Source organism: Planococcus citri, chromosome 4 (genome assembly GCF_950023065.1).
Source record: "Planococcus citri chromosome 4, ihPlaCitr1.1, whole genome shotgun sequence".
Lineage (NCBI taxonomy): Eukaryota > Metazoa > Arthropoda > Insecta > Hemiptera > Pseudococcidae > Planococcus > Planococcus citri.
In genome coordinates, this window is record NC_088680.1 from 44286181 (window position 1) to 44310960 (window position 24780).

At 34.9% G+C, this 24780-nt stretch overlaps 4 protein-coding genes across 8 annotated transcripts in view; 3 read left to right on the plus strand and 1 right to left on the minus strand.

Moving 5' to 3' along the window:
- Positions 1-11479, plus strand: part of neur (E3 ubiquitin-protein ligase neur) — a 44051-nt gene extending 32572 nt beyond the window's left edge. For all 5 annotated transcript variants that reach the window (XM_065360520.1, XM_065360518.1, XM_065360521.1 and 2 more), the window contains exons 2-10: positions 1079-1251; positions 7496-7607; positions 7700-7979; positions 8098-8334; positions 8925-9051; positions 9140-9341; positions 9849-9992; positions 10070-10443; positions 10519-11479. In XM_065360520.1, coding sequence (XP_065216592.1) covers positions 1079-1251; positions 7496-7607; positions 7700-7979; positions 8098-8334; positions 8925-9051; positions 9140-9341; positions 9849-9992; positions 10070-10443; positions 10519-10800 — 1931 coding nt within the window. In that variant the 3' untranslated portion in view covers positions 10801-11479. The remainder of the gene's footprint in view (positions 1-1078; positions 1252-7495; positions 7608-7699; positions 7980-8097; positions 8335-8924; positions 9052-9139; positions 9342-9848; positions 9993-10069; positions 10444-10518) is intronic.
- A 2809-nt stretch (positions 11480-14288) lies between these two features.
- On the plus strand, positions 14289-16906 carry LOC135842860 (protein neuralized-like). The gene is made up of 5 exons (XM_065360528.1): positions 14289-14759; positions 15509-15684; positions 15783-15894; positions 16010-16289; positions 16387-16906. Exons 1-5 carry the CDS (start codon positions 14588-14590, stop codon positions 16640-16642), a joined length of 996 nt encoding a protein of 331 aa, XP_065216600.1. The 5' UTR covers positions 14289-14587; the 3' UTR covers positions 16643-16906.
- Positions 16907-17463: 557 nt separating this feature from the next.
- LOC135842856 (uncharacterized) lies at positions 17464-19815 on the minus strand. The gene is made up of 3 exons (XM_065360523.1): positions 19578-19815; positions 19125-19239; positions 17464-19053 (listed from the first exon to the last, which is right to left on the minus strand). Exons 1-3 carry the CDS (start codon positions 19623-19625, stop codon positions 17861-17863), a joined length of 1356 nt encoding a protein of 451 aa, XP_065216595.1. The 5' UTR covers positions 19626-19815; the 3' UTR covers positions 17464-17860.
- A 1760-nt stretch (positions 19816-21575) lies between these two features.
- On the plus strand, positions 21576-24590 carry LOC135842862 (E3 ubiquitin-protein ligase cblA-like). The gene is made up of 6 exons (XM_065360530.1): positions 21576-21851; positions 21948-22043; positions 23298-23369; positions 23444-23761; positions 23845-23955; positions 24045-24590. The coding sequence occupies exons 1-6, from the start codon at positions 21777-21779 to the stop codon at positions 24222-24224; spliced, it is 852 nt and encodes a 283-aa protein (XP_065216602.1). The 5' UTR covers positions 21576-21776; the 3' UTR covers positions 24225-24590.
- The last annotated feature ends 190 nt before the right edge of the window (positions 24591-24780 follow it).

The window sequence follows — 24780 nt, forward strand, 5'->3', positions numbered from 1 at the left end:
ATTATTACCAATTATCTCAGTTTCCTATTTGGTGATCTTACAACGACGGCACGGCGGCGAGAGTACGATGCTCGTGTAGCATAAATGTTGATTGAAGGAGTCTTTAAATTACCTCCCAGAGAAAGATTACTACTTTCATCTTTGTGAAAGGTGTAGGCGTTCGGGAGTCGGGACTCGGGAGTCAAGAGACTAGACGTTGGCGATGGCGAGCTCTAGCCAAGAGATCTTGCGAGTTCCCAGTTCCCACGGTTTTAAACGATCAACGGCCAACAGCAAGAAGACGTGTCCGAGTCGAGTATATAGAGTGAGTGTATGTGTGAGGGGATTTTGCAATGTTATTTACTCCTCGATTATACGTATTTGTAGTATATACGTTGCTTTTCTGTGATGTTATTTGGTCGATACAGCACGACAACAACTACTAAGAAAACTACCTACCTAACCGACGACCGAAGAAGTTGCGAGGTTTTTTTCCTCTTGTCGATTTGTGTGTGCGTTTTGTTTTTTTTTTTTTACGAAATTTCAACTCCAACTCGCAAAGAGTAGGTACACGATGGAATGTGCATAACCTACTTTTATATTAAACACGCGTTCGATGCCCTGCGATTGACGTTATTATACGTCGGTCGTCGCATTGCCTACATTAAGTGCCTGGCACTGCAGGGTTTGACGTGATTCGTATCGCAAAAGTACAAGCAGAAGGGTTCCAAAGTCTAATGTTTTAATATATAGGCGTATTCCACCCTCTCCCATTCTCCTCCAGTCTTACTCGCGTATCCTAAGTATAAGACGATATTCTACGAGTAGGTACTATAAAAGTGTCCGGTTTCAGTTTTTATAGACGTACTATAAAAACGATTTGCATTTTTTGAGGCCCTTTGATAAGAAGATTTCCGGTTGAGCAACGAGACCTACGTACGTCATCGACGTATGCTTAGTACTAATAGAAGGCCGGATGTAATTCTAGTTCCATTTTGGGTAATATGATACGATGGGTGGGTTGACGAAGACGCTAATTTTTTTTTGTTATTTTTCGTAAATCATACTTATGGCCCTACCTATGTGGTTTTTGTTTCAGTTTCAAAATCGAAATCTCGATCAAATGGATTATGCCATCCGTTACCGCTCAAGTTCCACTCGACCAAAGGTAAAAATATCCGATTGGAGAAAGATGAAACGGTAGCTGTACGAGAAAATAGCTTTTGTAATGGACTCACTTTTACTAGCAGACCAGTGATGATTGAAGAAAAGGTAAGGAAACGTATTCTTATTTATAATTATAATTCATATACATGTGAGTGGAGGTGATACTTCAGATTTGGATATAATTGAGCAGGTTTCACTGAGGAAAAAATGTTGTATGTAAGCGTTTCCCATCTTTGAAATTGAAAGAGCAAATTTTTTAAAAGTGATTCGAGATACGAGAGTAGATTGTATGTACCTACATCAAAAAATGAGCAAAATCTCTTTTTTTTATTGACTTTCAAATCAAAGGAGCTAAAAAAGCATTTTTTGATTTTTGGAGAATTTTTGAAAATCATATTTGAGCCAAAAATGTTAGGGAAAAAATCAAAATTTCACCAAATTATCTAGAATGCTGAAGTTAGGTCTGTGCTCGATTTTCAACCCCTCTGTGGAAATTTCAACTCTCTGAAAATCTGCTGGAGGCTCCAAAACTACTCAAAATAGTTCCAAACAATTTCAAATGGATTCGGGGAGATAAAAAATCTCAGCTTTCCAGGTCAATTTGGTAAAATTTGGATTTTTTTTCATTTTTGGTACAAATTTGATTTTCAAAAAATCATCAGAAATCTGATCTGCCAGTTGGGAGACCTTCCTTATGAGCTTTTAGAGCTCAAAATTGATGAGAAAATGGCCCCCCACTCTACCCCTCCCCCCTTTCCGTTCAGTGTTCAAATTAACGTAGTGCTTGGTGATTAAACTTGAGTTCGAGTGAAAAAGTTGTAGGTTTGACGTACGAATTATAAGATGGGGCAAGGGAATAGGAGATAGATCAACTCTCCATTACTTTTTTCGATTCTTGGAAAAATTCTATAAAAATCACATGATGCCATGATGCATATTTGATTTCTCGTTTTCTTTTTCTGTGTTTTCTGGGAATTGTACTTTTAGTTGGTGTTTTGTTTTCTAAATAGTTTCCTCTTATTTTGAGTTCATTTTCAAAAAAAAATATGTCAAAATTTGAAAAGGGAGTCTCGCTATCTTAAAGAAGCCATCACCCAGCCTGGTAAAAATAACCAATATTTACATCAATTGAACAAGTCGAGTCAGGTCGAGTCAAACCTTTTTGTAAAAATTCGTCCTTTTCGAGCCAACTTCTCGTCACAGTAATTTGACCAGCCTAAAAGTTATAACCCGGACAATGGTCATCGTGGGTTGTACATTTCACAAACACACAAAAAAAAGTAGGTAGTTCGTCTACACTCTACATACTTATACAGAATCATCCGCACTCATTCATTGTTTCCGGTCGACCGTAAAAATTCCATTGTCTTTTTTTTCTCGTTTTCTTTACTCTATTAAGAGAAGAGAATTCTCCGGTACATTTTTACAATCCCTTGTGTGAATTTTTACAAAAGCCATTAAACATCTTCATTTTTCTTCTTTTTTTTTCCAACTCTCTTTTCCATTCGATTACATCTAGGCGATGTTTTGTAGCGTGTGCTTTACCATGTACGGGTATTGATGGTGTTATTTTGATGTCTTTTTTATCGTCTCCTATCTCTGGTAGTGCGTCTGGAATCCAGGAGCAGGAGCACTTATCCGGTCTCTACAATGATGCATGCGTGTGTTTTGAATGTGGATTTTTTTTTACTCGCGTATACACAATTTTTGTAGCACGTCGATGTCTATAGTATAGTGTGTTTTTTTAAAAGCCGTTTTGGTCACGTTTCGAACTTCGGCGACGATGCGTTCAAGTACAGGTTCATGTTCGAGATGAGTTTGGTTGGTCTTTTTAGCACGAGCTTGGTCTTCCGGTGGTAGTGGTATTGTGTCGGGTATGATGACAATCATGATTAATGATGAAAATGCTGTCCTTTGGGCGAGAATGGTTTTCGATTCTTGTGTCGTACTCGTACGTACATAATCGTTGTTGTCGACCTGACTCTTGAGACTTTGACGTTAGGTGGTCTTGATGATGATGACGACGTAGCTTGTATGAATAATAAGATGGGTTTCAAGTTGACTTTTTTTTTCTCATGGTTTGTCGATGCTTAGTAGGTATGAAGTGAGTTCTTTTATGTTGATGATTTTCAAATTTTGACTCAATTACTTCATTTTGTTCCCTTTCTGTTATCAAAGGAATCTTATTCCTAGCTCGAGACTTTCTGGTCCAATGTACTGGATATCAGACCGATTGTAAGTATAGTTTCATCTGTCCTCAGCAGCGATTGGAGTGAAAGCAAATCTTCTCTCAGGCTGTGGAGCTTCAAGAGTCGACTTAAGAAAGAGATTCGAATTAGAGAGGTGAGACTTTGAATGAGGATACAGTAGAACGTTTCAAGATATCAAAAGGAATTGTTGAAGGTGATCTGTGTGATCAAGATGCTCATTTTGAACACATTATGAAAAAGCTACCTAGCTAAAAATTTTGGGGGAACTGAACTGATTTCATAAGCTTCAGTATAGTCAGTAATCCCTCAATCTGTTCTTGTCTGATTTTTTTTCCATAACCTATAGGTGCCTATTTGTTATTACCTACCTACCTATTTTTTCCCCCATCAAAATATATGACCATCTCAGCTGAAGGCATTTGAACGAAATTCGCTCATTTAGTATGTGAACTTGGTTTGACGTTGGATTGAAGAGGTTTGAGCAGGGATGACCTTGATTTGAAATTGGCAGATGTCCAAATTTTTAGGAGGGAGTTGAGAGAGGTGAAAAAGTTTCAAAAAAGTTAATCTAAGATACGAAACGATATCGTTTTAGGAGACTGAAATTTGGCTAGATTTTTTTACCTGTTCCCCTCCTCTTTATTGTTGAAAATGAAATGGGATCTCAACCATGTGGTGCACTTCTACTGCACCCAGATGCAAATTTTCCAATTCAGGGCATCCCAGAGTCTTATCAATGAGGCAAAAAGACAGTTTTTTTAATGGGCATACACAGATTCAGCATTAAAGTAACGACATCATCATTGAGTCGTATTACAATACTGCTCTTGGCATCAAGTACAAATCAATGCGTACTCTTATGCCTTATGCTGAATTGGGTATTTGGGCTAACATCCTTTATGTTGGTATTGACTCTATCGCGTTGATTACATATCTCATGGAAATTTATTTTTGAGCTTCCACTAATAGTTTCCCACTTGTTTACTGGTGACATCTACAATTCTACACGAGCACTTTGGAGCTAGCCTGGTTGTTTAGAGACCCTGAGCTAATCACTGATCAGTGTTATAGTTGAAAAAGTAAATTAATTTGTAACATTTTTGGACTTTGATTTAGTAAAACTGATTTTATAAGGTACTGTAACCCGGGTATGCCAGACTCCCATTTTGTTCCTCACTTTCAAAAATTGTTGTTTTTCAATTCAAGGTGTTTATGACGGAATTTCTGGCATAGAATGAAAGTAATCATTGAATTAGAGCACATGCTGTGAATTTCACACAATTTCAAACTATTTTTAATCCGAATATGAAGTGCTGAAAAATGACTGAAATTCAAAAAAATAAAATGTACTTCAATTGATACATGTAGCATACCATTGGAAAGCTCGTTCAATTCTCTTTCAAAGATGTTATTATGAAAAAGTTGTAAAAGTGCACGGTTTTGAAGATATACGCGGTTAAAGTTTGCCGAATTCCCGTATACTGCAATGCTAAGTTCGTCAAACCAGGAACAAAATGGCCGTCTGACATACCTGGTTTGTAGTACCCTACTTTTTAGAGGGAAGAAGGCCACGAAAGTGATCACTTTTATAATACTTTGTGTATGTGACTAGAAAGCGGCACTTTGGCAGTGCCAAGTAAACCAAATTTGTCAGCTTTAGTTTTTTCACCTTTAGCACCAGTTTTTACTTTATTTTTACCAAAAATGCAGTATTAATTGGGCTAATTACCTGAAAAATTCCAAAACCAAAACCAATTCAGTTTTCAATCAGTACACTCTTGGTTTCAGTTTTGACTTTGAGAAAATAACACTTTTGGTTTTGGTTTTGGTTTTAGTTGTGGGAAAATAATGCTCCTGGTTTCGGTTTTGAGCAATTTTAATCGATTTTTGGAGGTTTTGGTTTCAGTTTAGGTTTCGGTTTGCAAGCCTTGCGACAAATGACTGGTATAAAAATTCTAGGTCATGACCAGGCTGAACTGACCCGCACTGAAAAAAAAACTTGAGGCCAAAAACCTAAGCAAACAAGATAATATGAAAAATCGTTTAAAAAATAACCAAACTGATAACCTCTATCAACATTGAGCATGACCAACAGACTGGGCTGGACCGTTTGAAAGCTCCAAACAAAGACCTTGATTTTGGAGCGACTGCAAAACCCGAGCAGTCCTACAAGCCTGCAAAACTAATATATTTTCAAAAACTACATTTTGTCACATCTTGGTGTAAGTTTTATGATACTTCCTTCTAAAAATTAGTGTGCAACACTTAGGGCCCACAACTTTTAATATTGCCATTTATTCCCCGGTATGTGGCGAATAACTGTGAATAACACGTCTAACCACCAGTAAATCACCCCCCTCCCCAAATCAGTTACAGTGATTCTGAGATTCTTTCTGACCATTTTAGCACAAGTGCATCTATCAACCCAAGGCAGGCAGTGACCTAAGAGCTTCCTTGTCTGTCAACTTTGTGGCGAGTGGCCCTTTCACCGACTAAAGACCACCACTTACGCATGTGTTGAACACGGGTAACCTTACATCCATACATCTTCTGGGTCAATTGTGGATGAATTTCAGTTGGGGTTTTACCATCAAATTTAAAAAATTGGGTGATACGCGAAGTACTTCATTGGACGGAATTAAACTGGAACACCTATGATTAAAAACACAAAAACACAACTTTCATAAACGCTAGAGACTTGGTATTGGTCTCAAATGAAAGCCAAAAGATGCATCTTTACCCTCTCCAAAGCGCATTAATTTTGATTGAAACTGAGGCAGTGGTAAAATATAGAACCCTACTCTTTATAAGCCCTTCGTAGCAATTTTGGGACACCCTGGAGAAAAATTTATTGGTCTATACCGCCTTCAATTTCAGAGATGGATTATTTTGTAAGAGAACAATATGTTCATTTACTTTGAAATGTTATGCCAGGAATGATGATGAAAAAATTGAATTTTCAAAAATCCATGTACTCTTGCCCCTTTGATCACCAGGTTAGGCTCGTGCCAGAAACCCCATATATTGGGTGCAGTAGTTGCTGTAACTGGCATTACTCAAATTCTACAGTATGACAGTCGTTTGATAAATACACTGTTTTAAGATCAGCTTTCAAACGAAGATGGGTGTTTTACACATTATATAAGTAGGTGTAATTAGTTCGTCTCTGGAAGCATAAACTGTCAAAATTTTTCCATCGAGTTCGCAACACGTTTAAAACGTGTATACCTACCTACCTGACTTGCCAACCATATGGAATACGTAGGTATGAAAAATACTTACGTATATAACAATGCCAGCATGTCGATGATACGCGTATATAACGGTGAAAAGTACACATAATGAGTATATATGAGTTCGTATAAACGTTACGTAGGCCTATACAACAAGTTGGGCGAAAGTACGGAATCTAATTTCCGGCTACCGCCAATGAATAAAGTGTACATAGGCAGAGGGCGATGAGGGGGCGCGGGCAGTGGCCGGAATACGATGGCCGTCATTTATGTAGGTAGGCATAAAACTTGGGTACATACTGTCTCTTGTTTGTGTATGTACATGTACCTACATGTAATGCACAAGTGTAGTACTGTAGGTACAAACGTTTTAAATACACGATGGCGATAATGTCGTCGGGGCAGTCGAACACCTAAATTTCACTTTCGTTGGAATCATATTCGATATAAGAATACGTGTGTGTGTCGAAAAATGTAGGCGACTGCTTCTTTAGTATACCTATATACCTAACCGAGCTATGAGTGTATGATAATCATCACAGGTTATTAGAGAAGTAGCCTGAGCTTTGGAACACGGGAGAGAGGCAGAGGGAGAGGAAAAAAAATACTAATCTACAGGGTGCGTAGGGCGACGTCAACCTACGAAATCATCTCTAGGGTCTGGTTATAAACTACCCACCTGCAATGACCATATTGCGAATGTACAAGTCAAGTACCAAGAGTGACCATTTATATGTTGTGCATTTATACGGGTTATATAGCAAATTCGAGTACCTTAATGCAAATTTTTTGTTACGATTAATAGAACAACAAATTGTTTATGTACGATTGTATAGTAGGTAGAATCAGAGATGGATTACACGATCGACAACGTATTGATTTTTTGCCCTTTTTTGTTGTTCGCAGGTATATATCAAACTAGTCGAAAAATGTGATGATTGGAGCGGTGTAATTAGATTCGGATTCACTAACGTAGATCCGGCTACTTTGAAAGATTTACCAAAATACGCTTGTCCAGGTTGGTAGCGAATTCCTTCTCAGTCATCAGGAAATCGATTTTCTCATTTTCGAGTTTGTCATCTAATGTGGAATTTTCTCACATCTGCGTAGATCTTACCGACCGAGTTGGTTTTTGGGCTAAAGCTGTGAATGAAAAATATGCCGAAAAAGACGCCATCTTGTATTTTTACGTGACAAAAAGCGGCGTCGTACATTACGGTATTAATGAACGTTCCAAAGAAGTGTTCTTCACCGGCGTCGATACCAGTAACAAATTATGGGCTATGATCGACGTTTACGGTAACTCGAAGACTATCGAATTGGTTAATCATAAATTGAACAACATGACGCCGGATCAAGAAGCCGGATTTGATTTATGTCACTTGAAAAGGTAAATAACCGTGTATAAGATGAGCGAAACAATATCATCGTTTATTCTGTCCTCTTCTTTAGACTTCTGTATGTGCTTTAATGATTGCTAAATGTGTACGTTTGGGTTTTGATTACAGAAATACGGACGCTATTTGTTACCAAGGGTTGGAAAGTGGTATGGAATCGTTGACCGTTCATGAAAAACCAGAAGTTATTAACCAATACAGGCATCAGGATAATGTCACGTATAGACCATCCACTTCTAATATTAGAGAAGATCCTCATCGTTTATCGAAAAATTGCGCTAGAACTTCGAATCGTGATCATGTGAAAGTTCACCAGAGCTTGAAGCTGGATCCGTTACAGTTTCACGAGTGAGTAGATTAGTGATTATGTGAACATTGGAATTTTTTGTCGATTGATGAAAGGAAAGATGAGGATGAGAAAAAAGAGAAACAGAGGAACCAATTTTGAAATTCGTCGACTTCGATTCTAATCTGATTTTTTTTTCAAGGAAAGCTATCAAAATTGTGAATTTGAAAAATTTGAAAAATGCAATCGAAGATTTGAAAAATTTTCAAACTTAATTTTTCCTTTTTCAAAAATGTTTCAAAAATTACATTCTGGTTATCATTTAATAAGAGACACATTTTACGACTGAAATAACGGTCTAGATACTTAATTTTTATGATTTTCATGACCCAAATGGTTGCCAGAAAAAATCATCGTTGAAGGGTAAAAGACAGGGAGAGTAAGACTAACGGGGTTGTCAGATTCATTATCGCACCCAGCTCCGTTGGGAATTGGTCATTCGAACAAAACCGCCCTTACATTTTACAATCCTTCGTAATCTCTGACTTACCCTTTCTATGCCTTTCATCATCACGTTCTTGCTGAATACTTTCAGAGAAACGGTGCACATGTTCATTCACGATTTTAATCGATTATGAATTTTAATTTACAGCACTCACGGAATCGGGACCCGATTAAGTAACGATCGTTTTATCGCCTCGCGTATCGAAAATTTCTCCAGCTTCGGTTACGTATTTTCTTCGCCGCCGATTAAAAAAGACGAATTTTTAATTGTTCAGGTAAGATTGGAAAATACGAGTAGAATAACCCTTGATTTTATTTTATTTGTTGACGTATTTCTAAAATTGTACGTAATATTTGTTGTAGATTTTGGAAACAAATACTAGTTTTGCGGGTTGCCTAACTATTGGTGCTACGAGCGTAGATCCTGCGAAAATTTCGCCTCATCGGTTGCCGGAAAATTCGGATAATTTGATAGATACCATCGGAGGTCACAGTGTGACTCACAAGAATGTAGGAATATCGTTAATGAAAGGAGACGAACTTATTTTCTCGGTTTCCAGAAATGGTAAGTTGAACGCGAAGGCGTTTATAGTCTATAAAAATCATCGTATTCGGAGTAAATATTGTATCTTGAGTACAGTATGACCCGAAAATCGCGTGATAAGTCGAAATTACTTTGAATTTAACTGTCAAAAAATGGCTCCTTTAAAGAATAAATTCAATGAAATTATGTATGCATGGTTCATAGTTTTTTTGATAAGCCATTTTTATTTATTTATTTATTTATTTTTTTTGAAATTTCGATTCTCAATACCTCCCTCCCTCCCTCTTTCCTTCATTCGGAGATATAAACAATAGAATCGCCAGGAAATGTCAATTTGAATGAAAATTGGAAAAAATTACAGAGAAAAAAATTTTTACCTTCCTTTTGGAAAACTTATTTTCAAAATTTGATCCTAATACTAAAAAAGGGAGCTCACAAGACTTTTGGGTCGTATTGTGTAAATATACTTACTCCAAGTATAGTTCAATTCAATAATACGTGATTTTCTAACCTCGATCATTTTTCTAGGTGACGTAACCATGAAAAAGAATAAAGACCGACAAGTCAGAATATTCTGTATCGATAACACCATTCCATTCTGGTGGCTTTTTGACGTAGTTGGTTCGACTACAAAAATTCGAGCTTTCACCGGCGTTCTAGTTGATAATAATCGTAAGTTGAACAATTGAACCATATATTCCTATCACATGCATAAAAACTCGAATTATTAAATTATTTTTCCTCCAAAGGTCCAGTATCATCTTGTACGATTGCTCAGCGTCCGGTATCTAGTACTCCAAGCTGGCCTAATTCGACAATCGATACGATTGCAGCATCGCCAGCTCATTCGTCTAGTGCCTTGGTACCGTCAGCAGGGCCTGATCAAGCTGTACGTAACGTACCGGTCATGCTGGTGGTTAAATGCTGTGATAAACCGGACGTAGGATGTAGTATGGAACCGATGAACATAATATTCCAAAATCATCATTCCGGCGTTCAAAACGAGATCGGAATTAACGTCGGTTCCAGCGACTTGATCATTTCCGCTCAGACTTCGCATCATCATCGATTGCCTACACCTCAGATGGTTGCGGATTATGCCAATGTTCGACCTATCAAACAGGTATCTACCTATCTATATCGCCAATTTATTTTTATTCTCGCGATTTGGTTCACTAATTGCGAAATTTTTTTACAGCGTGAATTCGTAGCCGATACTTCGGTCGCTGACAATGGACGTAACAGGGAGCACTGTTTACACGAATGGGCTAAAACTAAAACTCGCGGATATTCTAGTAATCCGAGAATAAGCGAATGTACAGTATGTTACGAGAAGCCGGTCGACGCCGTGTTGTACAGTTGCGGACACATGTGTATGTGTTTCAGTTGCGCTCTAGAGCTATGGCGTGGTAAAGGAGACGGACATTGTCCTATTTGTAGAGCTGTCATCAAAGATGTCATTAGGACGTATAAATCGTGACGAATTATTCCGCCGAATTACTATTACCATTGACTGTTTTGTTTTTTTTCCCTCTTTTACATAGAACTGAAATATTATTATTATTTTGTACGATTTGTTATGCAAAGACAAGTATTTTTTTTTGCTCGGTTGTATTATATTTGCTCTTCGTCGTTCGTTTTATTTGTACGATTATTATAGCGGTATATTTTGTATGTACTTTGTATCTTCGCGGAACTATTATTATCTTCTGTGTTTGTTATGTTGGTAGGATTTTTTGTTTTCTTCTTATTTCGTTAAAACGTTCGATTTGTTTCTTCCCTCATCATCCCTCCTGTTTATTATTTTTTTATATGTGTAAATGCTCGTGTAATACTTACTTTCTGTGAAATGTGTTTCTAGACATTTGTAGGCAGGTTATCCTATTTGATAGAGATGAGTGTAAAGAGGAATTTAATATAAAGAGGTGGATTTTTCGACGCTCGTGTATAGGTATAGAGATATTTTTTATGTTTTCTAGTCAATAATAGTCATTCGTAAGTTGTCTCTGTATGTGTATATTATGAAATATGACCATCTTGTTTTTTTTTTCTTTGAAGATGAAGATGACAACCCACTGTAGACTCAGTATCGTGTCTGTAATTTATGACATGTAATTGACCAATGAATTTCTTCGTAATATTAAATTTTTATATTGCAATTTGTGCGTTTTGTTTTTGTGCTACTACGATGATTGTGTATTCTAGGAAATGGGAATGTTATTTGCCAAGTCAAGTTTTCTTGATTGATAATTTAAAAACTGAATGGGCTACTTTTTCAAAATTCTCAAAGACGAATCTTGCCTCAACATTTGGAAGATGAATAAAAAAAAATCATCTTCAAGATAAAAAAAATCACAAACAATTGAAAATTATACTCAAAAAAATTACGAGTCCACAATTTTTTTTTCATTTTGAACATCAAATTCTTTGTAACTTTTCAAGATGGACAAACAATTTTTTCATGATGAAATAGTCTATCTTCAAGTATCTTCAGAATTGAACAAGCTTCTGGCTTCGGTAGCCAGAATATGAGATACTTAATTTCAAATGCTGAATTTCATTTCTCGAATTTTCAAATTTTTGGGGAATTTAAAAAAATTAAAATTTTCTGACTCATTTTTCATGAAAAAAATTCAAAATTTGATCAAACTGATGCCTTCTAAATCGATGGGTGACAATTTTGATCCGTTTTGGAGTCTCCATCGTCGATGGGATTTTTGAACTCACCAATTTTCAGAAAATTTTATGAGAAGGAAAAAAATTCTCTTATGAAAAGTATTTCAATGATTTTCATCAAATTAAGCGAGAAATGAAGAAAACGGCGATTCAAAAGATTAGACAGATGGGCTGATAGGGTACATATTTTTTTTTTTTTACATTTTTATCATATCATGAAAATTTTAACAAATTATCTCACGAACAGATGCGAATTTTCGTCTCATCTGTGAATAATCTGAAGTCAACGTGACTCGGACCCATCTCTACGCCCCCATAAAAATCATCTAGGCATCCTTCAGTGATAAACCATGTTCTGTTTCGCCCTTTTTGTTCTTTTCCATGTACCATTTTTATCACATAAGGAGAGATTCGAATCCCTGCGGATACTGCCAACTCCCACTTTCGCTTCGTATCACTTCCAGTTATCTAATCTTTTTTTTTTCTTTTTTGCAAATAATACCTATACCCATTATCTCGGTTGAATCACGAATGTTGGTAAAAAGAACGGCGAGAGGCCGAGTCGCTTTTGAAATAGACAGACGTGAAAAAAGCTTAGCTAAAAAGGCAAACAGAGTGAGATCTCGTACTATAGGCAGGTGTGGTAGATGGCAAACAGCTGTTTCTGAGTATGAGGGCACGCGACTTACAGCTGGTATACATAAATTTTACTTCTTACCTCATGGCTGCCATTGCGCAGCAATGATGGTTTGAAGTACGAAGGGAATAGAGAAACGCAACAGGCAACAGATTACTGGCGTCGTAAAAAGACTGTACTGTGGTAAGGATAACTGTACAAATATCCATTGCCCACCCCTCCCGTCCATTCATTTTCCATTATCGCACCTACGGATGTATCTAAAAATAGTACTGAGGAAGTTGGTAAATAAGGTAGCTAGGTAGGGTACAATACACCAGGTACCTAGGTACTTACATTTTGTGATATGTTTTTTGATTTTAATTCAACATCCTGATTTTCAAAATTAAAAATTAAGGAAAGTTTAAAGGGCTTGACGTTTTATTTTTTTTCTAAAAAGTGCAATGTTTTATCATGGATAAATATGTCTTTGAATGAGAATTCGAAAAATGCTTTTGACAGTTTTGACATTTGCATAGAAAATTATTCTGCAGAGTTTTCAGCGTTTGCTGGAAATTGGAAAACATGATTATTTATTTTCATCTTCGTTTTTAAAAATAAAAGAAGAGATCTTGTTGTTTTCAGAATCAGCATTAGGTATGTTTGCTTTCTGATTTTTTTTTCATTTTACTTTTTTTTTTATTTTTTGTAATTTTCTCAAATAGGAATTATGAAGATGAAGAAACTGTTTTGTTTGAGTATTAATTTAGTTACAAACCATCGATTAAAATTTAAAAATAGAGAAAATGAAAAAACAGAAAATTTACCTACTTTTTTTCCAGTTTTGTAACCTTTTAAAAAATGTTTCAAGTTTTCAATTTTCTTTTTGAAATGTTTTTTCAAGCACTGATTTAAGATTTCGTTTTATTTATGAAGTTTTTTCATCTTTCTATTCAAATTTTCAAGTTTTTTTTTACTAGGTAGGTAGGTAATAAATTTTATTTTAATAATCATCAATTTTTTAACCTTACTTATTTTTAAAAATCTTTTCATTTTTCAAAAAAAAGATAGCCAGTCTACTTAAGGTTACTTAATTTTCAAATTTTCCAAGTTGTTTGCGTTTTTTGTTTTTTTTCTATATATAAAAAAAAATGATAATCAGTTCTATTTTAAATCCTATTTTTGCTGGAAAACCCTGAAAACGTATCAATTTTTAGACATTTGAAGAGTAACTAAAATAATGTTTAAATTTTTCTGTTTCTAAGATGAAATAATGTACTCGTAGGTATGCTTCTTGGTTACATTACTTATCATATAGGTAATTGCAGTTGGCTTGTTACATGCACATCCGTACATTAAGGAACAAGGATGGGTGATATATTTTTACTTCCGGATAGAAAAGACCAACTCTGTACCACATGTCCGTAAAATATTACCCTCCCCCTTTAATGAAATTTTATTCAGCCACCCATACCTATTGTACTGTATACGTACATACATGTACCTAAATCTACGTACATTATTTACCCGGGTACCTCTGTCTGTGTAGGTATTTTTATACAGAAGATATATCTAGGTACCAAAAACTACCCTTCAAAGAGGGGTGGCTGTTGTTCGTGCTTATGCCAGATGTTCTATCATATGCCGGAATCCCTAAACACATGGAGTGGGGTGTTCTTCGACATCGGTACCATTTACCTTTCGAAGGCACGCGCCAGCTGTCAAAGGTGTCAGATTTAGCCGAGCTATCTGGGTATAGGAACGACTCAAGTCTTCAGTATCATTTCGATATCTCGACGGTGCTGGTCGTTCATGATCAAACTGAATTTCTTTTCGTGAGTTCGCTCATTTTTAATAACGTGTTTATATAGTTCGATAGTTTCAAGAACGTTTTTACTCGTATTTTATTTTATTTTTCAATTTCGTTGAAGTTTTTTCTTTATTTTTTTCCATTTAAATATTATTTTTCTTAACCATGGGTGTAATCGGTAATGTTTGTGAATCACACTACGAAGAAAGATTAATCCATAACCAATACTCTAGTCATAACGGAAAGTGTAATAAGTCCAACTTTCTTACTTCTGTTTTGGGACCTATCAGTAGTAAGATGAAGGGATTGAGAAAATTCAAGAAAAGAGTCAGTTCTGGTGAGTTGATATTTTTATTTACATTTTTTACATTTTGTGTATATGTAGCTTGAGATGGTAGTGAATTTTTATGTTTTGTAAACATTCAAGTAATATTTTTTTGGTAGGTATTTGAGCCTAACATTTTTTTAAAAAAATTAGGTGTAGGTAGATGATTTGTTTTTTTTTTTTAAATAAAAATTTCAGTAAGTGATGATGTTTGTGTAGGCCTACTTGCCAAAATTATTAGGCTTGGTATCAATGATATCCTTACCTACTTATCTAAATAAATAAAAAAATGATGCCCATTTTAAGTAAATAAAATTTAAAAAAAAATTAATGTGGTCGTTCGATGAATATAATGTTTTTTTCAAATACCCATAAAGACAGAAAGGATATACAGATCTTTATTTCTAAGTGTCTGCCTAACCTACTTGAAAAGATTTCCTTATCACAGTATCAACAGATGATAGGGTTCCGAAATTCAGGCCGCTTCAATCAAAGAAAGAGGGTAGGCACTTCCTTTCGCGTGTTACCATTACCAACCCCTCGATTTCCTGGCCGGAAGTATTGTTTGGTTTCATTTGCATTTTTTTATTTTATCGGTACACTTAAAACGCCTACCTTGTTTCCGGTACATTTTTATCAAAACCAGACGCAGATATACTAAGCCTATATTATCATCTCGTATACCTATACATAAGCTCACCCATCATGTAATCTCAGCAATGAAGTAGATGGATTTTTATCATTTTATATTTTTATTTCAGCTCTGAAATCCAAGTCTCGATCTGATGAACTTAGCCATAATTTACCTGCATTGAAATTCCATTTCACCAAAGGCAAAAATATAAAGCTAGCCAATGACAGGATGTTGGCCATTCGCGAGAATAGTTTCTGTCATGGGATCACCTTCACCAATAGACCAGTAATGGTGGAAGAAAAAGTAAGCACCTATTTTCCTAGCACTTTGAAAAAAAAAATGAAATATCATATGCTACGAATTGATTGACTAATCAAGCTGATGTGTTATTTGTGTTGCAGATCTGTATTAAACTAGTCGACGTATCTGATAATTGGAAAGGAGCCATTAGGTTTGGTTTTACAAACGTTAATCCGGCTACTTTGAAAAATTTACCAAAATATGCTTGTCCAGGTATGTACGAGTATTGGCATACAAAATATCTAGTTATCTATACACAATCCTTATTTTTGATATCCATATTAGGTATATCGATCTAGCTAGGCTAACATCAAATATTTTCTTATAGGTTTAAACGATCGTAAAAGATTTTGGGCCAAACAAGTGAACGAAGAATACATAAGGAAAAACTCAATTTTATATTTTTACGTTAATGAAGCTGGCGTTGTTTCTTATGGCGTTAATGAACGCACCAAAGAAGTACTTTTCGATGGCGTTGATGTCACTACCAAATTATGGGCTATGATCGACGTGTATGGAAATTCAACAGCTATTCAACTAGTCAATCCTAAACTAAATAACACATCATCGGATCGAGAAGCTGGATTTGATTTAAATAATTCTAGAAGGTAGGTACTTACTTCATAAAAGTCTCGTTTTAATCGAAAACTTATCTGTTGATTTTCGGCGATAAATTTCTAATACCTATTTTAATTAAATTTTCAGAAGCATTGATTCAATGACAACGATGAGTTACCATCAAGGATTAGAGAGCAGAAGCAGATTACCGTCTTTAACTTTAAACGATGTACCAAAAAATGTCAACCAGGAAAGACAATATAGACCGTCTACTTGGAACTGTATGGATCCTCGTGTTTCTAAAAATTACACAAATTCATGCTACACTCATCATCGTGATCACATTAATGTTTACCAAAGTGTTTCAATGTCTTCTTCAACGATTTGCGGATCGCATTCGTAGCGAATTTATCAACTCGTTGATTTAATGAAATTTATGTGTTATAATTATGATGTAAATAGAATAGGTATTTAAAAATTTCTTCGAAAAATAATATTGTATGTTTTCTAGTCAATATTTTTAGTCAGTGGGTGGTACTATCAGTACCTAGCTGAATGGAAATCAGTAACATTTGTAAATTTTTATTAAAATATTCAAAATGGTCATTATCGATAGGTAATCGTTGAATTTTTAATTTTAAAAATACACGTGACTGATATATTTTTATTTCTGATGTTTTTATTTCAAATTCAAGTGCTTGAATAACGATAAAGTGGTGTACCTATTCCTAACATGATCTAGTTAGGCAAGACGTTAGACATATCAGCTGAAACTGTCGCAGTTTGCAGCAGCATAGTTCACGTATTTCTGTGATGGCAAACAAGATAAATCATTCTCAGCATGAAAATAGAAAAGTTGTTCACTTCAAGGTAAATACTAAATGCCTACGGTTTATCTGCTATCCAAATACTTGATCTTATGGAAGATTTTATGAACACGAAGGTCATAAATTCAATATACCCATCGTCGTCAGCTGATTTTTGTTTGCTCTTTAAAATAACAAAGCTTGAAAATATTCAAGGTAGCGCTCCTCAGCGGTTCGTAAGAAAACATAAGGAGCGTATTGGATTGGTTGAAGAAACGTGACGTTTTCGATAGGCACGCAATGGATTTTTTTTTACTTTTTTATTCAGTTGAGTGTTATTGATTGATAGATTGATAGGGATTTTTTTTTGAAAATCAAACGAATTATAATTTCAAAATAAAAGAAATAATAAACTTAGTTTAGCCTAGTAGCTAAATTTAATTCAGGCATAAATTAGGCTACCTACTACAAATTAATAACAAGTTTAGTTCTCAAATTCATTTCATCAAAAAGATCATAGTTATATCATAAATTATTTTATTTTTTACAAGTAGGTAAATAAATTCACCTTAATAATCACCCACACTACATGTTATTATTATTGTGAATATTACCGTTTCATAAGACATCATTCAATACTTGATATAGGTATTTCTTTTTTTCCTTTTCCGTAGGTACGTGTTTGTTAGTGCATTCTTTCACGTGGTCGGTGGTGGTCTAAGTCTCATAATGTTTCTTTCATCGTAAAAAACAAAATTCTCGTTTCTAATGATGGGTATCACATAGGTAATATCAGCCAGCAACCAATCACTGCATCAGAGGAAATCATTTCTAATTTCTTCCAAAGTCCTACCAACAGTTTCTGGCATCACGAAATACACCACTATTGTTCCAATGACGTTTACGAAGGCATAAAAATAAAAAATTCCTCCTCCATGACTGGTATACAGCCATAAATGCGCTTTGATAGTGGTACAGTTGACTAAAAACGATAATAAACTCGGTATGCTTGCTAAGCCTTGAGCTTCGACAGGAAAAACTTCTCCGAGGAGTGCTCCTGGCAACGTTAGGTATCCAAAACTAAACATACTAATGCAGAATATCACCGATATTGCACGCGCAATATCAATTTCACGTTGATATTCTACATTTTCGATCGAGGATGTGACTGCTATCAGAGCCATACCAATAGCCATACCGAATCCAGAGAACAAAGTAGGTTTCCTATTTCCAGTATAAGGTAATATAAATGCAATCGACGCCGAGATGAGAAATTGCAACACGCCGGATAGATTTGCATACTGATATGCACTTTCCAAATCGATAGTTTTTGTTTTTATTGTATCTACCATGTACGTGACCAATACCATTCCACCAGACAGCATGGAAAAACATAGCAGCGTGGTTGTCATAATTAACGGTTTATAAACGTCTTTCCTTCGCAATAATCCTAATGCACCGTCGGCATACGCAGATTTATCTACATCACCAGCTAAATTAGGCTTTTCTTCGATTTCTGAAATCAGCGTATAAAGTCTGAGGTATTTCATTGCATATTCGGCATCACCGATACGTCCTTTTTGATACAACCATATGGGACTCTCTGGAATGAATACTACTAGTAGAAGTCCAAAAATCAGCGATAAAATGGCGAAAATCAACGCCACCGTTTCGCATGGTAAAAACGATCCCAAAATGTATACTACGCATACGCCAAATGTAATAGCTACTGCACTCCAAGTTGCAAAGCTGCTTCTAACTTTTAACCTATGCCTTACGATGCATTCTGCTAAATATACCGACGAGGCATAACTCGTTGCTCCGCTGGTTAACCCGGTCAAAAAACGTCCAGTGTTTCCTAGAAATGGAGTGTATTCTCTTGACAGGCAATACCAACCAATGACGCTGGGAATGATGCTCACCACCAGGCAAGCTTTTCTACCGTGCTTATCAATAATGTATCCAGAAGCCAGAGATCCGAAAAAACATCCGATGATTGAAAAACTTCCTGTAATGTATCAATTCGTTAGAAAAATTGCAATTTTGGGATTAATTTCGATTTTTTATGTAGGTACTAACCAAACCATGAAGCGTCCGATAAATTTAAACGCAGTTGAGGCAGTGCGATCGAAGCATACCCGTATGTGAAGCCAGGAATTAAAGCTGGAGAAACGATAATGAAACTGAGCAAAATCTGTAATAAAAGTTCGAGGTTAAGCTAATGTATTTGAGTACACAGGTAAATAGGCATGTTTTTAAAATTCAACTACGATGTTTTGTCCCAACACGGTACTCTAGTCCGAACTTTTGGCCAACTTGGAGCACTCAACACAGGCATTTGTCATCTTCTAAAACGGCTGTATCCAAGTATAAATGTGTAGGTACCTATTTCATCGGTTTACAGCCATTTTAGAACCTAACCATGCCTGTACGACGAGTATTCCAAGTTAGGTAGGTCAGAATATTATAGCTACATACATACATAGTACCTACGTATACGAGAAAGTGTCAATATTTTATAAAGTTACTTACCAAACGAAGTCGAGATAGAAATGATTCCTTTGAACGGATCACTCGCATGTTTTTTTATTTTTTTAAACTAAATTTCGAACGAATAACTGTACTCTAGGAGGTTGATAAAAATGATAACATTTCCATTCGAATACCTATAGATTTAGTTACAGTACCTACTTGTAACTTGCACATTACAAAACTGAACTAATACAGACAATTTTATCTCGATCAGATTACTTTTAGAACGTGTTAGTATTGAGTAATACATCACACTGATAAATTTTCTCACGTGTGTATAAATTTTTTCTTCAGAGGTTATCAATACCTCATTGTAGACTTCACTACATATGAGCAATACAGATGATTAGATAAATTATTTCACTATCGTCATAAGTTAACATGTAATAAATAATATGATTGCGATACAATGTCAACGTTTATAATTCATAGGTAACTCAGAGTGGACACGATAACGATTATGACTCGAAAATTTTTTACTATTCAAAGCACATACCTGCTTAATTAGTTACACATGTTGTTTAATTATTTTCAAAAAATAAAAATGATAATAAATTGAAAATACAAAGTATGATACCTTCGTACATGAATACATGATCAAAGAAAGTATTTCTTATCGGTTTTCTGTAGTGCCAACTACCGAAATAAGCACTGCCCAGCGAGTTGATTGCAATTTCTGATTGTTTAGCTTTTGATTATTTATCAGGTTTTTAACCGTGGGCAACTGCATGATCGATCGATCTCGAAAAATTCATTTCCTGTAGGCTATAGAACAAACCAAGTATGTACCCATTAAAATCTATCAAGCTTTTTTGTCTTGTTCGTATTGAAAGGCATACTTAAGCACATTATCTACCTACTTTGCAAAAAAAAAAAATATAATATATGTCGATGATTAAAATCCAATTATAATAAAAAATGATTAGTTATCTAAATTTCTGAAATTAAATCTTCTTTCAGCGAAAGCAGCATGCATGAATGCTACCTACTATAGTTACCTATACCTACTTATCCGATCAATTCGAAAAAATTTTCAAAGATGATTTAATTAAATTTACACAAAGCATTTAGGAAATGTGTGCTCAAGCTCAATTTTTCATTTTCTAACCTCCATTTTGTAAAAACGGAGTTTTGAAATTTTCAAAACAACCATTTCTCCAGTACCAAGAAATGTTTTTTCGTCAATTCAAGTGAGAAAGAGAGAAAAGCTGTAGGTAAATCATCGTGTTCATGATTCTCATCCTTGGAATTTCAGAATAGCCACATCTACGTTCCACAACTTCGGTGGTTGCATCGAATTGGTTCCAAATGGAAATGGGACCATGGAAGAATTATGATCAGGAGTCAGACCAAAGCTTGCGACATTAACTACCTAATTCTGAATGTTTCATTCATCAGAACTTTGTTGCAAAATCACAATTTGCATTTTGCAACAAACGAGAAAATTCTCAGAATTCTCAGATTCAATCTAAAAAAAAAAAAAAAAACAGTTCTTTAACCTAACTTCAACCTTTTCCATCAATTCCATTTCCAAATTCCATCATGGCCATCAACCTTTTATTATAAAAGGTCGATGGCCATCAACCTTTCATTATAAAAGGTCGATGATCAATGATCATGGCCAAAAAAATTACGTTAACTGATTAGGGCTGCGATTATGAACTTTCGTTACAGTTAACGAATTCGTTAACTCGCATATTTTTTCTGTGACCTTTCGTTAACTTTTCGTTAAGCCATGTTAAGTTTACGTGAGAAAATATCTCTCGTTAAGTTAACGAATAGTTAACGAATTCGTTAACTGTAACGAAAGTTCATAATCGCAGCCCTGATGACAAATTTATTGACGACATGACGAATTGACGATCAATAAAATAAACAATTATTTGTTTTCGTTTGGTCATTGAACGTCAAGTGACGTCATTCATAGCCATATGATTTTAAATACTTCCCATACCTTAAACAGTTTCGTACTTTGGGATTCAAAATTTGAAACGTATTATCACTCGTACAGAAACAAAGCAAAGCAAAAGGAGGACAAGTTACGTCGTACTTCGTGAATGTGAATTTGATTGATTCTCGTATATATTGCTCTTGATTAAAAGAAGTTAAGTCGTGTACTTTTCAAACATTTCTCAAATTTGCTCTACAGTGGTGTAAAAACAAGTTCGATTGATTGAAATTACTTTCGTACTCGCGAAAATGGAAGTCTTTGGTAATAGAAATTTTCGTTTTTCTATTGGAAGAAATTGGAGCAATCCTCCAGCAAACAATAATGTAGGTTACGTCATGAAATTTTCCACTCTTCATTAAGTAAAATAGCATAGTTCAAAATTACGTATTGATGTTGTTTTCCATTTCGAATTTTTATAGGTAATGCGTAACGTAATGGATGATTTAGCCTTGGCACAAAATATTCCATTTCCACATATTGGAAATATGGGGCCTTTCAATCACCATCGGATGAACGTTAGTAAGATCTTTCATGTTTGTATGATTTCAATATTATGTTTGTATTTTACATAGGTAAGTGGTAGTGTACAGTTAATACTATTTCCAAGCAATTAGGATATACCTACCTACCTACCTGTTTAACTGCACCTCTACTTTGCAATATAAACCATGGAAATACGCGCATGCACAATGCTGGGTTGATAATTCGCATCTGTATTGTGGAAAAATGAAAATTAAAAAAAAATCTTCAAAGAAGTATATACAAATTCAGTCATCTATATAGCTGAATTTAGATAAATTTTTCAACATCAGATACGAGGAAAACGCAGAATTTGGCTGTGCGGTGTAATTATAAATAATAAAGTACCTACTAAAGGATAATTTTTTGAGCGTGTTCACGATATTTTCATCCTGACCTGAACATCAATGGACTACGGAAATATGCGTTAACGGCTCAAAACAGTGCATTGGTTTGTATCTTGTATCGACTTTAATTGAATTGAATTTCTACGTTTGGTTTACGCGCAGGATTTTAACGAAGAATATAGTACCAATTTTACGCGGTCTTACGATGGCTGTGATCGCAAAAAACGAAGACAATTTGAATTTTTCAGGTATTTGCTGCATTACAGTTATTACGTCCTTGGTATTTGCAACGATTCATAATATAAAAAATTCCATTTTACGAGTATTTTTTACTTTTCGGATCCTGTATTGAAGATTCATCGAAATTATCCATTAAGAAGAACAAAAATATAACCATAGTGTTACAAACACGGCATTCTTCGCTTTTTTGGATTTCCGGAAAGATATTTGTGAATGGCAGCCTTTGAATAATGCTGTTCTAAATGTACCTATCTTCAAAATTACTCGCAGATCTGATCAAAACCGATGCCGATTAAGTGCAAGTCATTAACATCAGTGCGCCTGATCGTTGATCAGATCTTCAGCTCATACGAATTTTTTTCACTACCTACCTATAAGACAACCTAGAACGATTCGTCAATTTTTGGGGCTTAAGAGTGTTCGTTTATTATATATGTTTCCTTTTTTTCCTATAATCGCGTTTTCTTTTTATTTGACATTCTTCATAACAGTGAATTTGTGATATTTATAAATTCGCGAGTGAAACTGTGTTGTGTTGTTTGCATCGAATTTATAATTTCATTTATTTATATCTATTTTTTCAAATATTATTTTGAGATATATTTTATCTTTATATTATATCTTTGCGTTGACACGTTTTAATTCAATTGTTTTCAATTTCAGAATCAAAGACAGCCGATGAACCTACGTGAACCCAATCGCAGGTTTCGAGCAAGATCCAAGCTTAGTGAAATTGTAAGAGAAAAGTAATCGTGTACTTTCAAGATCATTTTAAAGTTGTAAAATTTACAAAAATTTTTAAATTACAGCATCGTACCATCAGACGTCTTCGAAACAAAATCCGTAAAGGTTTTGATGAGATGGAAAATGCTCGAATCGACTTACAAGAAGCGCGAAAAGGACTAGAAGATTCGAAAAACGATGTCTTAATATCGACCCATGGCCTCCAGAATATAATCCTCGAAGTCGATAGAGTTTCAAATTCCTTGCAAAATCAAACCATGCAAATGAATGAATACGAAAGAAACGAAACTAGACGAGATTTACAGGCTTTGAGACGAGAAGTCGAAGATGCGCGACGTAACATTCGCTATGCTGAAGATGATTTAGAGGGAGATGATACGGAAGTACGTTTTACATATTTTTCATGATAAGCAGTGGCATATTTTTTTTTTATCAGTTCGAACTAATTTTGGTATTTTTTTTTCAGGCTGCCAAATTACGTTCCAGAAATGCCACACAAAATAATGTGAATTCCGATCAAACAAGTTCCTCGAATGGAGAAGTATCTTCGAATCAAGAACCTAACAATAATAATCCTGTATGTTTTATAATTTCCTTACCTACATTGAAATTTCGTAAACGATATGAATGGTGGATAATTTCTTGTTTTTTTTTTTTTTTTTTAAGGATGCAGATCTGTGTTCCGTTTGTATGGAAAAACCAATCAACGCAGTGTTATATAAATGTGGTCACATGTGCATGTGTTATCAATGCGCTTTTAAATTGTATCGTAACAGAAATAGCCGTGGTCAGTGTCCAATGTGTAGAGCTGTTATAAGGGATATTATAAGGGCGTACAAATCGTAATCAGATGTATTTTTTTCCCCCACTTAATTACCTTCAGTACAAATTTTAAGTTAAGTTGTGTAAATTTTCTGCCAGTTTAAACTGTTATATTCTTATATTCATTGTAATCAATAGCTTCCTTTTTTTTTTTTTTTTTTTTTTTTTAAATACTTATCTAATACTAATAATGATTGTTTTGGCTGATTTCGTAAAGAATATATTGTTAGTCATTTTTTGAATCATCTCATTTAATGATAGTAATCGTCCATAATAATGTTGAGTTACATGCGAATTGTTTCGTTAAAAATTATGCATGAATTATTTAAGATTTTGTATAGTATGAGTTGAAAACTTTACGAAGTAATAAAGGTTAGTTATTGTAGAGAATTTGTGATCTATTCAATTTTGATTTTTTTTTAATGGTGATTAACTGATTAGTGAAGTTTTTTTCGACTCGAATGGCTCGATGGTACTTTCTTTAAGTTTTTCAGCTGTTGAAGTCTCATGAATTTGATTTTTGAATTTGTAAAAATGAATCATGATTCATCAGGTTCATGATCGGATTCGGAACCGCGGA